At 33.3% G+C, this 16,396-nt stretch overlaps 1 protein-coding gene across 3 annotated transcripts in view; it reads left to right on the plus strand.

Moving 5' to 3' along the window:
- The window catches only part of LOC150106466 (G protein-coupled receptor kinase 2-like), a 550,841-nt gene that overhangs the window by 91,231 nt on the left and 443,214 nt on the right, over positions 1 to 16,396 (plus strand). Inside the window, exon 1 of one of the 3 annotated variants that reach the window (XM_090392459.1) lies at positions 12,832 to 12,930. The exons of the other annotated variants lie outside the window; for them this stretch is intronic. Within the exon in view, the coding sequence (XP_090248585.1) occupies positions 12,924 to 12,930 (7 nt within the window). The 5' untranslated portion in view covers positions 12,832 to 12,923. Of the gene's footprint in view, positions 1 to 12,831; positions 12,931 to 16,396 lie in introns of those variants that run through there. 3 annotated transcript variants of the gene reach the window in all.

Here is a 16,396-nt window from a genome sequence, read left to right on the forward strand (position 1 = left end):
GCCCGGATAAAATTTGGGGAGAACTAGATGATACTAGATGAAAAAAGGGGGAACGCTGTATCATCACACGGAATTTATTTATTTATCTGTGATATATCTGTTTTTTTTTGTTTTTTTTTTCTAATTCAAGTTAGGGTGATGTAGTAGCACTTCACACTCGGTATACCGATTTTGATTAAATGTCATCCACCCATAGCAAAGTTATTCATGTTAATATTTCGAAACGAATGATCAAAATTTTCCCTCCGTAAATGGATCCGATTGAAACAAAAACTGAGATGACCAACATATTTTAGTAGAAACCTTATATAAAAGTGTTATCATATTCCATCTAGTCTGAGCGAAATAATTATTGTCGTCTTGTCAAATATTATCAACAAAATAGTTTGATTAATCCCAAAATTGAGTTCGTTCGCCGAAAATTTTAACGAGCGTTCTGTATAAATATAAACAAAATTCATGTAATTTAGTTAGAGTTATTGCTCTGCATTTCTAAATGAATGGTCAAATTTTACCCTTGTAATAGTCTGAACGAAAATTGAGATATCGCAAAAATTTTCATAAGGATCTCAAAAGAATATTGAGATGTTCTCAGACATCTCAGTTTTCTTTTCAATTTCTCAAACTGCTAAAGCCAAATTGTAACATATAAACAAAAGAATGTATAATATACAAAAGAAATAACTTAACAAAAGAATATTGAGATGTTTCCAAAACATTTGAATGTTTTCAGTCTCTCATCTGATAGAGCCAAAGCGTAACATACGTACGTATTGGACAACACGAATCTTATACTTAAGCAGTTTTGAGAAACGCATCTAAAATCTGAAGGTTTGAAATTCTAAAATCTGAAAGGTTTGAAATCGATTTCAAACCTTTCCACTTCTCTCAGTGTTCAATTATCATTGGAACTTTACAGATTTCTAAACACGTACAAACAAATTATTATATTGTATTTCAGCATCTGGATATGATAAAGTTGCCACTGAGCCAGAGCATTGTTAAAACAAATGTAAAGAAAATACTGTATACAAGTAAGCTATTCGTATATGAAGACAATAAAATAAATCCACGCAAGTTAAATTAATTAATCCGTTATTTAGTAAATCAACACACACACTTGCACCGATATTGTGTGCTGATCCATTAAACATTACAGATATCTTTTCTGATATCAATTGTAATATCTTTTAATAAGGTATTATTAGCATGAAATGATTTTCACTGCTGAGTCTCCTTTCTTTCTTCGATTGGTCAGGGCAACTGTTCATAAATCAAGCTTCATGAACTGCATAACATGTCCACGAAGCTTAGACAAGCCAAATCAGTTAATGAATTGGATAATTTATAGACATACATGAAATTTCATACTTCAGTATATATTCACCGTGAGAATTCTTATCAGCATTTTTTAATCACAGATATGATCCGTGAACCTGTTTCTTTTTTTTTTTTTACTTTTTTTCCTATTTTTTTATTGTTTACCCAATTACTGGCAAAGCTTCCGTTATTGCCATTTAATTTTCTTTTATATCAATGCAGTCCACAAAGGTTATCTAAGGGTTAGATAATCGGGCCTAAAAATTCGCTGTAAAAACCAAACATGGAACTCTCAAGTCATTTCAGACCTTCAGCAATCATGTGGTGATTATGCATCTAACGATAAGAAACGTTTATCCTTAACGACTTTTACAAGCATCCATGTCGCAGTGAGATTCGTACTCAGCATCTGTTGGTTAAAGAATGGAGGCACTATTTCCTTGATAAATCAGATAAGAAATAAATTTTATTGTTGTTTAAATGATGGCCGACAGAAAGGTATAACACTCATGCGCGAGTTGAAATAAGCATTGAGTCAGCACTATATTTCCGGGAAACCTAAATTTACCTACCCACCTCAAGAACGTGTTGGCCATTCTTTGGCCTTGATCACACTTTTAGGCATACTCTCCATTCGTTTGATAATATAACTCAGGTATTTTGGGCTAGTCTTCCTTCATCTTAACAACCAGTCCATGCACAATTAGTCTGGCCTGATCGTCATTCAGCTTTTCAGTTCATTTCATTTGGGTTGAATCATGACTCTATGCATGTCACTCAGTTTTTTTTTTTTACGTCATTTTCTTCAAACTGTATTGTTTTGAAGAAAATGATATGGAGCAGCACACATACGACTTGGTGAATGTTGAAAAGACATGGGTTCGTGAAACTGTCACATTGTAAAAAGGCTGCATATTCCTCAGCTTTCATTCTTCCAGTTCATACAGAAGTAGCTTCGGACCATTACACCGCCACCAAACTTCATAATTACGATGAAGTTTATTGGTAAAAGTGCGGACATAAAGCTCACATTTTCAAGAGCTCTTTAATGGCTGTATTTAGGTATAAGGCATTTTTCAAGCTTCGGCTATAACCACACTTATCCATTCAGGTGTAAAGAGGTATGTAGCGTCATGATTCATTGCTCCATATGATGGACTTTCATATCATAATGCTCTTTACATCTGTTTGGTCTTGGCTGTTATTTCCATGACTCATATTTGGGTTATGAGTCTCCAGCAAAAAAACAAAATCGAGATTATGTAGCTCTTCACACAGCGACCAGTATTAACTTGAACCTTTGTAGACGCTTTTGGATTCCACTTCGGAATCCAAAGTCCGAAGGTGCTTTCAGGAATAGTGTTCTATTCCTCCAAGTACCTTTTGGTCCCTTGTGTCATCTTCCTGGGTCTCTCTGTACGTTTCTTATGTGGCACCCTTACATTTCCATCGGCTGATGATGCCTGTTTCGCTCAAAGATATCATCGTGTTTAAATCATATGATATGATCATTTTGCACGTTCTGCTTCCTTTGGATTGTAACAGTGAAAGGCCCGTCTCTCATGGGATATCACTACAATCAAAACGTAGATTCATCTGAATAGTATATACTTTCAAGCGTATTCCATTTGTGTATGTTGATACTGACGGTGCTCTGTTTTCAATTAGTGGACATATAGGTTAGCAAATGCTCTGAGAAGGACAGCACAACATATACCTCTCGGTTGGATTGTTGTTTGGAATTACGATCGAAAAAATTAAGGCTGTGATCGATTTGCCTGTTTTGCGAGATGTTAAAACCTGCTACTTCTGTATGTGATCGGCTTACCTTTCATTGAAAAGCCCTTGTGAAGGTTCTTCTTGTTCTAGATAAGATTCGAGCCCAGATCTTTGAATCTAAAGACATTGTCGGAGACGACAATGATCCTTTCGGTTGGAAAGACAGGTTTGCATCCAACCTGTGAAGCGAGGAACCTTTATAAGAGCTTTTCAACGGAAAGTGACTCGGATTCCTCTCCTTTAAAACAGACGGGCCATCCGTGGTTGCTTTATAGTTATTCCATTCAATTCCAAGTGGCTGCTGAATCTGACATATTTATTTTTTTGTGCACAAAATTGAAATTGTCTAAATTGAAGTGAATTTGTAACACTTGAATATATCAAGTATTCTAAATTGGTCACATCAGGCTAATATTATACAACTGTTATTCGTAAATGACTAATACGTAAACTGAACGTTCATTCCACCTTAGTTCTCTCTCTCTCGCTAAATCTTTGTAGAGTCTTGTCTTTACCATCCGCTTAAAATAATTTTGTCACGAAAGCAGTTCTTTCTGGGATTAAGATATAAAGAGTAATATTGGGCTATTTAGGCGGTGTCGTGATTGGCATGATATTCTTTGGAGCACTGATGAGAAACATAGTTTTAACTTTGCTAGGCAGCATAATTCGCCTTCTCCTATTATGCGTATATTTACTGTAAAGCACTTCATTTATAGTTAATAAAAAGAAAACGGTTTCCTCTTTATCTAAATATTTCAAGTAAACGCGTATTTCTCCTTTCTTTATTATCTTTAAATAAATTGAATTATGAACATATTGTGAATTTAAGAAAAATAAATCATACTTGATTTACTCATATACAGAGCTTGCACAATTAATGTCGTTATTTTAAATGCAAATGGTGTATTTATCAAAAATATTTAGATACAGCAGCGACATTGCTGTAAATGATAGTTCGAAGTGTAACTTTGTGGGGGGGACATAGGAGAATTCGAACAAGCGCAGTGTAAATTCCACGTTAGCCAGCTTGGTTGGTCGAGATCTATGCTTACAAACAGTGGGATTCAAACTGATAGGCACATGAATGTATGGGTATGTCTTTAGGCGATAGATGAACTTCATTGCCTAGCATGAGACCACACCCTGTTTCACAGGAGATTAAAATCGCTTAGGATAAAAGTTCTGTTTGATCTCAAGAGCATTTTTCCAGTTGCATAATCATTAGTCCATTATTAATGTCAACATAGATTTACGGTCTTTCAGTGAGTATTATTTACATAAAAAATAAAAAGGTATAGCTTAGCATACATTTTTCTTTGTATGTGAATTATTGTCTCACATATTGTTTATCGTAAAACACTTTTTTGAACTTTTTCCATATTCATAATTCTTATTAGAATGGTAAGGCCGCGTTTGCATAACATTTGTTCTTCTTTGAGTAGGTGCAATTCTCTTAGTTCAGGTATCTATCAAGCATTTCGTTTGAAAATTTTAAAATACCAGCATTCTTTTCTAGAAACAGTGTATAATCATATTGACATATTAATTCACAAATAAATGAATCGATAATTAATAAATAAACATTTAACAAATGAACTAATTATCTTCATCGTCATTATTTCTAATTGCGACATTTCTGTTTGTAACTAAATATATTCACTTTTATGGAGACCGAAGTAAATTTTTCTGAAGCGACTCATAAGTTATTTTAAATTTCATCTAAAATTTACAGTGGGTTAAAATATCTCGAGAAAGCGCTACCTCTAATACACACGAATGCCCTGTGTTTAAAATAGAACTTCTGATCATTCGAAAACATATCTTGAATATTTTAAGTACGACCCTCCTGTTTTGCTTTACCTCTGTAATAATATTTTAGTTTTAGAATCCCAATTCTTCGATGAAATTAGAACAAAATTCTAACTGTTCTAATTTTATTGAAACTTCTAATGTGAAGGGACATTTCAATGTAGGCAATGTCTCATTTTTTTGGTATAGAATATATTAATACTAGCGGGTCTGATATAAAGTATACATTCTTCCTCAGTATTAGAATCTGTTTAGTGATAAGTCTCCGCAGAAAACTTTCAAAAGCAAACATAAAATTTTGCACTTTACATTGCTAGATAAATGTTTAAAGACACATGCTAGTATGATTAAAAATTTACAAAAAAAATTAAAGTTGCTCTTCTGTTTTGTTGGCTTGTTATTAAGCACGACATATACTTGATTTTGTATTTTTTTCTGCTCATGATCACTTCAACAGAGAATCTTTTAATTTTTTTATTTAAATTTTATCACGCAAAATATTAATATATTTATTAACATTTTATTTATTTTTATTGAATTTTCGTTTGGTATTGAGTATTCATAAAACAACCCAATGGGATAAGTTCATAAGAAAAATATTCATTCATTTCCCTCGTTTGTTTTCGAAATCTAAAGACACTAGATATTTTTGAAACGGTATTTTTTTTTATCGATGACACTGGACAACACACAGTTTGCATCTGAAAAAAAAATAGCGATTCTTTGCTAATTTCGATGTGCTGAACACGAAAATGACAATAAAATCTGTCCATTGGCTCTTGTTTAGGAGAACCTCAGTCCGCATTGCGTACATAGGTATCATTTGGCAACGCTGTACTTCAATCTCCTGAGTTCAACATATTGCATGAACCAATCATACACAAACACCCCAGGAGGTATTGCATCATTAGCCGATGCAGTGCCGTTGAGCCATAATCAGCAGTTGAGTCTAAAGTGAAGTCTTGTAGGGTGAGCAAGTGCTTGTGAGACTTCCTGGGCTCTACACTCCCATTTACTCCTGCGTCATAAGTACTACACAAGTGATCCCTGCAGTATAAATCCAGCAGTAGTGATGCCTCGTACTTGTATTAATAGTGCAAATAACTTTTGTTGCATTTGCGGGGAAGTGACGTTTGCAAACCAGGAAAAGGCGTATCAGCTATATTTCGGATGTACAATCGGGACCAGGACAAGGCCTGGACCCCGCACATATGCTGCGATACGTGTGCTAGAAATCTTCCGAAGTGGCGCTGAAAGACGGTAAAGTGTCGATGTCGTTTGCTGTTCCTATGGTTTGGAGGGAGCCAAGCAGTCATGCAAATGACTGCTATTTCTGCATGGTACCACCTGTTTCGGGAGGCATCACGAGGAAAAGGAAGTGGACAATAGCGTACCCGAATATACCATCTTCTCTCCGACTAGTTCCTCACGGCGATGGATTTCTCGTTCCCGAACGTCCGAAAGAATTTTCATCGATTCAGAGGGCGGAGGCGAATGGATGTTGGGTTCTCCTGAGTCTTCTAATGATGATCCATATGTCTGCCACGGTGCGTTACCTGCGCCACACATTCTCACATAAGAAGAACTGAACGATCTGTAGGTCCAAGGCCAACGCAGAATTACTGGAATCAAGACTTCTACAATAGAATCTTCTTAAGGAAAATATCAGAGTGACTTCAAACTGTGAGCAAGGACTTTGCACTATGTGAAGAGAGACTGGCCTGCGAGTAAATCTCTGAAGACCGGACAGAAGAATCTGCAACACCCAGCAGTGGCAGAAATGCACAAAATTCTGCTACCGTCCCTACACATCAAATTCGGTCTGGTAAAAAACTTCGTAAAAGCCATAGACCGGACTGGATCAGCTTTCAAGTACCTGGCTGACAAATTCTCTCGACTCAGCGAAGCGAAAATTAAAGAGGAAGTTTTTGTGAGTCCTCAGATCTGAGAGCTCTTCGTTGACGAGAGATGTTCGACAACCTGCTACAGGGCGATGAGGAAAAAGCATGGAACGCATTTTGTCTTGTGTCAGCTAACTTCTTCGGAAATGTCAAGGCAGAAAACTACAAGGAATTGGTTCAGGACTTGTCTTTGTATCACAAACTTGGCGCAATATGTCCTTAAAAATACACTTTCTCCGTCCCCACTTGGATTTCTTCCTCAACAACAGCAGCATGGTTAGTGATGAGCCCAATGAACGTTTCCGTCAGAACGATGGAGAAACGATAGCAGAGAAAGTGGTCCACTTCCATTTTGGCTGACTACTTTTGGACGTTCGCTAGAGATAATCCTGAGCAGCTATACAAGCGACGTCGGACGTAGAGGCAGGCATTTACTGGTATATGTGATAAGTACGTATCACTCTATTATTTAAAAAACTATTGCGGATGTCTCACAAACTGTAGCCAATTTTCATTGTCATATATTTCGTGTTCAGCACCTCGAAATGTATAATAAATGACTAAATTAATCTGGCAGGACATGACTTTTGTAAAATTTTGTTGTCCAGTGTTATTATAGAATCGTCTTGTAGAAATGTTTAGCATAAAATACTTGACTGCAAATGTTACCATCATTTATTATAATCATTATTAGTCGTTACTGCTAGTGGAGTATCCCCACTCGCAACTTCTTGGCAATTCCCCATTATGCAGTTTGGCCATTTTTCGACTCAGCAGCGTTTGCCTCGTTCCTCCCTAGTTTGTAGAGTAGTTCCTTGCATCAATACCTCGATCTTGTTATGTTTTTATGATATATAGAGAGATCGTCTTTGTGTCAGAAGCATCAAATATTAAAAATGTATTAACAATGTGCGAAGTCATTTTTATTGTAACATTAAAATTCCTTATTTTATAATATATATGTTTATTTATTAATCAGTTATTTAGTTTATATATTTTCAAATTAGTATACGTGAATCAGTTATGCCCCTGCTTAAGAATACCGAAACAGGTGAATTACTAAAATTTTCTTTAGTTGTTTTCTGTATGTGATTCGTTTATTTAACCAGTAATTTGAATAAGATGCACAGACATTTGTTTAAGATTTCACTTTGAATCATCATCAACAACAGTTTTCTTCAGTCCACTGCTGGACGAATGCCTCTTCCATTTTGGCCGATTTTGTGTCTATAACATCTTGTTATCTCATCATCTTATCTTACCGCTCGTCTCCGATAACCAGTTCTCGGTGTCGTTTTTTTTTCCTTTTTTTTTTCTCCTTCTCTTTGTTATCTGTTAGACATTCTCATTGCAGGACATTCACGTGTCCTACCCAGCTCCATTTATTGCCTTTTATTACTGATGCAATGTCAGTTATCTTTGTTTGCTTCTTGATCCAAGTATGCTTTTTATCTAACTGTGTTATTCCCAAAGTGGTTCTTGTGTTTTCAATTTCTCTAATTGTTTTCTAGTTATACTTTAGATTTCACTACCATAGATCATTGTTGAGAGTACACACTGGTTGTAGATTTTTTTAAGCAGTATGGTAAATTGTGGTTTGTAATGATTTGTCGTAGATATTTGTATACACATAATGAGTGTATCTGTTCTATCTGTCTTTGATTTATTTCGATTCGATTTCGTTCTGGAGCAATTTTACTATTAATTATTTTTCATTTACATCTCCCAACTAACTTAATTTAATTCAATAATCATGTGTTCTAATTCTTTTGGTGATGTTGCTATTAGTATGATTTCATCAGATAATCGTAGGTTACTTAAGTACTACCCTCTATCAATATTCAATCCTTTTTTTTCTCGCAATTCAGCTTTCTCATAACATATTCAAGAGCTGTAGCAAGTGATGTTGTTCAGACAGTCTCCCTATCTGACTCTTCTTTTTATTTATATTTCTCTTTCTTTTCCATTTAAATTTATTACCGCTGAACCACTTTCATATATATATAAGTTAATATATCAATATAAATATCGTCTATTCCTATATGCTTTAAAACTTTTTTACATAAGTCTATTGAATCGAAAAGCTTTTTCATATTCTATGAAAGACAAAGAAACTAGCATATTATATTCTCTCTCTCTTTTTTTTTTCATTACTTAATTTAAGGCTTGTAAATGATTTAAAGTTGAGAAGGATATTATGAAACCTTCCTATTCGTTGGTTCCTGGAAATTTAATATAACGCTTATTTGTTTATTCTGCCATCTGTAATTTTTGTAAAAAGCTTATAAAGGATTGGAAGAAAAGTTAGATCTATAATTTCTTGAGTCTCCGTACCTCAGTATTAGACGAAGCTCTTTGGTCAGAAAGACCAAAGTTCGATTCTCGTCGGTGACGTGGGGAACTTTTATCTGGTCATTTTAATAAGATGCACAGACATTTGTTTAAGATTTCACTTTGAATCATCATCAACAACAGTTTTCTTCAGTCCACTGCTGGACGAATGCCTCTTCCATTTTGGCCGATTTTGTGTCCATAACATCTAGTTATCTCATCATCTTATCTTACCGCTCGTCTCCGATAACCAGTTCTCGGTGTCGTTTTTTTTTTCTTTTTTTTTCTTCTTCTCTTTGTTATCTGTTAGACATTCTCATTGCAGGACATTCACGGCTAACGGGTGAGTTAGCCGGTCTCATACGGAGATAAGTTTTTTTTTCCACCCGGAAACTCGGGTTTTTCGTCCCCCAGAACAGGCAAACCGGCCCATGCTGGTCCCGAGCGCGGATAAAATTGGGGGGGGGGGAGCAATCTACAAAGTCACCTAGGATCGGAAACGACTGAAGGGATAAACCACCACGCAATTTCTTATGTTAATTTTATCACCTTTCTTACATAGAAGGATGATTTTTCTAGTGTTCCAGCTTTTAGGGGTTCTTCCTGTTCTTAACATTCAGTATGTAATACTGCTACTTATATATGCAAGAGATCCCCTCTATTTTTCAACATTTCTATTAGTATTCTATAAAGTCCAGTTATCTTTGCATTTTTCATTTTTGTAAGTGTATTTTAGTTCATTTTTTACTGTATATTTATTTTAGTTTTCAATATCCTTTTCTCTATTATTGAAAACTAAAATGAATATGCAGAAAAAAAATGAACTAAAACAGTGACGTTCCATTTTCCCCCTGTTCCCTTTGTTTGTATATAATTCTTGATAAAGTTTAGCTAATCTCCAATATGTTTGTTCTGTTTATAATCACTCTTCCATTTTCATCTTTTACACCTGTCATATAAAGATTACCTGAATTATCAGGAAGTTTTATTGTTTCTTTATACTATTGTTATTTTCTATTGCTGTTATAATTTTTTTATCGAAATGTCATATCATCTCTTATCTTTTTTCCTTATTGTTTTGTCAAGTTCAGTGTATTCTACGTTTATTGGACATGTGCATCCTGTTTTGTGTGTCTTTTTCCCCCCCTATTATACTATACTTTTCTTTTTTTTTTAATTCGTCAATGTTTGCTCTTTTTAAATTACCAGAGAAATTTTCAGCATTTCTTGTTATTCTTTTTGTTAGGATACTGTTGAAATGTTCAGTATTCAATATTAGGTCAATTTGTTTAACGTCTTTTTCTAAATTTAATTGAAATTCTTATTTTTTAATCAAATTTAATCGAAACTTCTTTTTTTTAAATCAAATTTTGCCTTTCTATTCCAAGGTTTATTATTAGTTTGCTTCGGACTAATCAAAGATCTTGCTTATTTTTACTTTGTTTATAATATAAGATTTCTTTCTTCCAGATACTAACATTTCTTTCCTTTCATTTCTAGTGGCAATATATTTAATTTAGTTATTTTTTTTCTACCCTTACATAGAAATCTACCATCAAAATATTAAAATAATGTTTACCATCTTCTAGAATCTAGAAGATGGTGTATTTGGTTATAAACGAGTTCTACTCCTTCATCCCTGTAGCTACTTGTATATCTGTACAGGTATATTTTTTATTTAACCTTATTGTGATTGATTTGGCCGATTATTATTTTTGATATGAATTTTACATCTGATTTTTTTTTATTTGTCAATTTTTATATTATTAATCAAAAAACCAACACAGTGGTTCTATCATTTTGTTTTCCACATGTTATTAGTAAATGCGATTGGTTAGTTAATGGACTGTATTTTTTTTTCGTCTATGTTCATTTGTTCCACTTATATTCCATTTAATACCTTCAAGATCTCGTAATCTGTGGTCACCGACAAGAGTATCCACATTATACGTAGCTATACATAGAATTCTTGATGACCATTTCTTCTTATTTAATGACATATCCATTTTTAAATCTTGGTCGTGTTGTTTCCATCAGAAACAGCACTCCCTTTCAGGTTTGGAACTATTTCTTCATGTTTCTGTCCGAAAACAATCGTATTCGTGATTTTATTAGTTGTCCATTGTGATCTTTCTATTTTCTCTTCATATTCATGGATGTTTTTGGTCTTATCTCCCATGCTGACCAGACGGATTGGGAGATGCATTTTATAGTTTTCTTATATAAAATGCCAGCTCACTATAACTCTTAATCTAAACTTAAAAAAAAAAATACAAAACAGGCACGTTTACACAATTGTACAAACGCTCATAGCATTTACTAAGCAAATGTTCACAAAATGTATTTTGAAGTGAACATCAGTGTTTTAAAAATTGGCATCTAGATAAAAATTTAATTTCCCATATGCAATTAAATGTTACTTCATAAGTGGCTACATAATGTTAGTTGTTTGTTTGAAGAAAGCAATTTACTTTAATTTAATTTATTTATTTATATTTTCAAATTCATTCCTCATCGCCTTTAACCATCGAGCTAAGTTATGTTCTATTCTGTCAAATACCTATTCGTATTTATAGTCCATTTCGGTTTACGTTCAAATAATGCGTCTAACTCTGTTGAATGTTTTCTACACTTCCACTGGTTTGGAAGGATGGGTAAGAAGATTTAATCAATAAAGACCCTCTTTTTGATGAATTAATGACACTTCAAGTTAATAAAGCGGACCACTTTAAGCAAACAGTTCAATTGGTATCTCCTAAGGCTTGAAGTGCAGTTATTAAACTCCGAGTATAATCGTACTGCCCAACAGGAGGAATGTAGTGGTTAAAATTTAAACAGAAAAAGATGTCATTCTCCAATACGGAATAACATTGCAGATGTTAATCCTTGTTGGATTGCTTTTAGCTTCTCTAAGTTCAGACCAAGTTTCGTGAAAGTATTTCAGCTGTTGCCACCATGCCATAAATTTACACGTGTGTGTCTGTGTGAATATAAGTGTGAGCCGAATGTAATCGCAAGTTGCTATTCCTTACTAATTACCTTATTTCCTAATAAGAGTTTAGCTGCATGAGTCACATCAGTGCTAATTCTGCTACATTGATGAGCGTGCAATGTTTTATTAGCTGTTTTATTATTATATTATAATTTATATGGCTTGATGAAAAAGTCATGTTTACTCTTTTTATCTGGATATTACGAATGCATCTATAATCCTGAGATATTACCCTAAAGAAGATATTCTTAGGGATAGCTTTTATGATATTGCAGCGTAATTATCATAAGTGCTATCTTCTGTGAATGTTGTATTTAATGTGAATGGAAGTAGTTGTAATATTTATCAGATAATCGGTCAAATGTTTCTTTCAACCGAGAGATGTTGAAGGTTAATACTTCTTAAACGCATTTCAGATAGTATCTGAGACGCTTTTGTTTTGGCAGTCTCCCAGCGTGATATTGCACGCTGAAGAGGCAATTCTTAACATTAAATGATGACGCTGTTCTCATAACTTTGAAATTTTGCATTTACGAGAGTCACTTCAGAGTTCATTCAGGGTCAACAGTAACAAGAAAGTTGAAGATCTGAATTATGTTAAAGCATAATTAGCATAATCTTCCAAAGACTTCCGGATAATCATCAAAACACAAAAGCATAATCTTCAAAAAACTTCCAGATAATCATCAAAATACAAAAGCATAACCTTCAAAAGACTTCCAAAGGCCTAGAAATCAGCTAAATATTATCCTAAAATTTGAGATGTTCCTAACAGTGCCGTTTCCTGGATGGGAGGTCTGATTTTTTCATAAATATTCTTAGTATTACTCTTAACGCTACTATGAACTCGCAATTATTATTCACCATTTTGTTCTGATTACAGGGATGGCCCATATATTAATTACTGTTAGAATGTTGTCACCATTTCACTAATTATTATTATTATTGTTGTTATTGTTGTTGTTTTTGAATATTTCCTTTTTGCTTACATCACAACCACAGAACAAAGTACTTTTATTATCAAGGCAACTAATTAGAACTTCGCCACACTATTAAATCAACTTATTAACATTAAATAAATTATCACCATAATTTAATTTTCACTATCGATAGATACGCTGATTAGCAGATTATACAGAATAGACTACCATGAACTGTCTGTTTTTGAAATTCCACTTATGAAGAATTGTAGTGAGAATACGTCCTTCTCCTTGCGACATTATGTAACTATCCACCAGTGAAGTTAAAATATGAATACGCAGTGCAGTGCATAATTGTGTATCAACAAATCCGTTAGACATATTTCATATAACATATTGGATCCGATTATAGTGAGGAAATGAAAGCAAGCTGAGTTTCATAAGAAGAAACAAAATTTATTCATTTATTATTTTTAATAGCAATTTATCTGCTACTTTTCAAGAAGTTTATATTACAGTTATATTACATTTAAAATTTCTAAATTGTAATATTTAAAAATAAGCTATTTTACGCATTGTATAATATGCCATAGTTTCTGTATAAATACGACAGTACTAATTACATCTGAGCAACATGGTGAAATTGGCTATTTGATTGATGCATGATACACTAGAGTACTAATTTGCATTAAAAGTTTGTTTATCAACCAGAATAGGTTGATAAACAAAATAACAAATAAATTCCAAAGTTTTGGGTAGTCTTTTTTTAATACATTTTTATTTATATGAAAGAATTTCCTTTTAAGGAACGTTGCACTTTTATTTTGATTATTTGTTAAGTTAATTAAGTAAGAAATACCTTGCGTAATCAACGGTTTGATTATCGTCTTGTCACTGACCAGATGATTTTTTTTTCACCAATTATAAATAGTCTGATTTGGGACATGTACGTATTTTTATTTCTGGAAAAACTCCGGTTTTAATCCCGTAACTCGAAAAATCGAATAAAACACACACGAGTACATACACATGAACACATAATAAGAATAGGAACTTGGTTCAGTGTGCACACTGTAGAATGTACGCTGAACCGAGATGATGAAAGGTGGAGGGATTGACATCTAAAACGTTTGATCTAAAACAGTGCAACCTAACTCCTTTTGAGAAAACATAATACATTTATAGGATTTATTTATTTGTTAACAATTTTATTTTGAAATAAAATTAAATATTATATATATTACAATCGTGATGAATATTATAACAGCATCATTTATTGTTTGTGATACTTGTTCGCTATGAGTTGAAGTTGGCTATTTAATACGTAGATTTGGAGTGGAATATTAATAATGTGTGTGTGTGTGTGAGCGAAAGAGAGTTCTAAAATGTGGAAAATGAATTACTTGATTTATGGAAGCACTTTATTTCTGAAACAGGTTTCCAATGTAGCGACCACGTATCAAAACGTCTAATACGTGAGGATGCTCTTTTGCACCATCCAGGCGGTTTCTGAAGAACCTTAACTTATACTGCGATACTTATACTTATAAAAGTTGAAGATCCTTAACTTATACTGCGATAGAAGTGTGGATCAGTAATACTTATGTATGTATGTATAATCGGAGGCTGCTTTTATTTCGTTGAAATTTTGATAGCGATCTTTTGAAATTAGAACGAAGATGAATGAAAGTTGTACAGTGTTTTAAATACCAAACGTTTGTTTTTTATTTAAAACAATTTAAATTTTTTTATCAATTAAAATCAGTTTATCGCTTTAAACAAATTTAAATCACTCATCATCAACTTCCTATCTTGTATTAGGCTTCGGGGTCTGTTATTACGGTCTCATTCTATCTTTTATTTTGTCTTCCAACTGATCTCTTCCCCACGGGTTTGTATTCAAGGAAATTTGAAAGTTCAAGCATAATCGAAATGTTTAAATCAGTCATAACACAATTCATTTTTGACAAAAAAAATAGAAAAACATTTTAGAAAAAGCAGCTACTGCAAAACGTCGTGATTTTTTCTCGGGTTTCCAGTTATATACTGTACATTGCTGGCTTGCATTGGAACTTTTTTTTTAGCATTTCATAATTTCTATAATTAAAATAAAAACTCGTTAAGAAAACTCTAAACTCTCAGATAGAAAAAAACATCATTCGCTGACAAACTGTCTTTTTTTTAAAAAAATTTACAAATGGTAAAAGCAGAAATATTTGTGCTTTCACTCATCTGTTTTATGAGAAGATAATCCTGTGATTTTCAGTCATGAATTTGCGAATAAACGTATATAATCCGGTGCAAGTACTCCACGTACTACTACTTATAATTGAAAAGCCGAATGTCTTTAGCTGCGTGACTTATCTGTGGTACCATCCATCACGCTGAGTATACGATACAGTAAATTCGTTAATAAGAAACAGAAAGTAAAGGATTCTTTACTATTTTAATGTTAAATTGACTAACATACGTTAATCAGGTTGACACACGTAAATATACATGGCACTAAATCACGTTGGTTATTTTTTTTTTTTTAATTGTAACAGAATTGATTTGGTGATTTCCTTGTATTTCGTAGCGCTGAATCCAACACTGCAATTCAAAAAATTTCATCGCTTAAGAAATTTTTTTTTTATTTTTTTCTGCACGTTGAAAACATTTTATAATAGATTTAGCGATAACAGTGACAAAACTTTAAATTATAGTAGTTTAATTGTCCTTTTATAGTGTTGCGACATTGAAGCAATAGTTTCAAAAGAAGTGGGGTATTTGAACTTGGCTTTCATTAAAGAATACACATTCTCTTTGGATTCTTACTTGCGCTCAGACGTCTTTAAATCCCACGTTTCTTTAATTTATTATTGTACGACATTTATAAATTGCAGGTTATAAAATAAACGTCGACTGCTTTTCATACCCGTATGTGTTGGTCGTTTACAAGTGCTAAGTAGCAGTCTCTTGCGCTTTGAGGACAGCATACTTTTATTGCTTTATGCGTGAAGTAAAGGACCAACGTAATAATAATAATAAAAAAAAAAAACAGCAAGTTCCTCATTAATGCTACACATCTTGTAAATTTAATTTGACTCAGTGGATTCAAGAAAACAGTCTGTGTATAACTTTTGAGTGGTAATGATATGAAAATATCATGCAACATTTGTTACTTCTGTCTTTATGTATCTCAACTAAGTAATGCATTTCTAACAAGCAGATTGTTGCTTCTCTCTCTTTTAGTGCGTGTATCTGGATTTGCTAAATGAAAAACAAACTTTGAAATCTATATAAGGCTCTCATTCTTTAAATTTTCCACCACGTGATACCATCATCACATGATATTGTAT

This window comes from Typopeltis vanoorti, chromosome 5 (assembly GCF_054136105.1).
Source record: "Typopeltis vanoorti isolate ZY-2024b chromosome 5, IOZ_Tvanoo_1.0, whole genome shotgun sequence".
NCBI classification, from domain to species: Eukaryota; Metazoa; Arthropoda; class Arachnida; order Uropygi; family Thelyphonidae; genus Typopeltis; species Typopeltis vanoorti.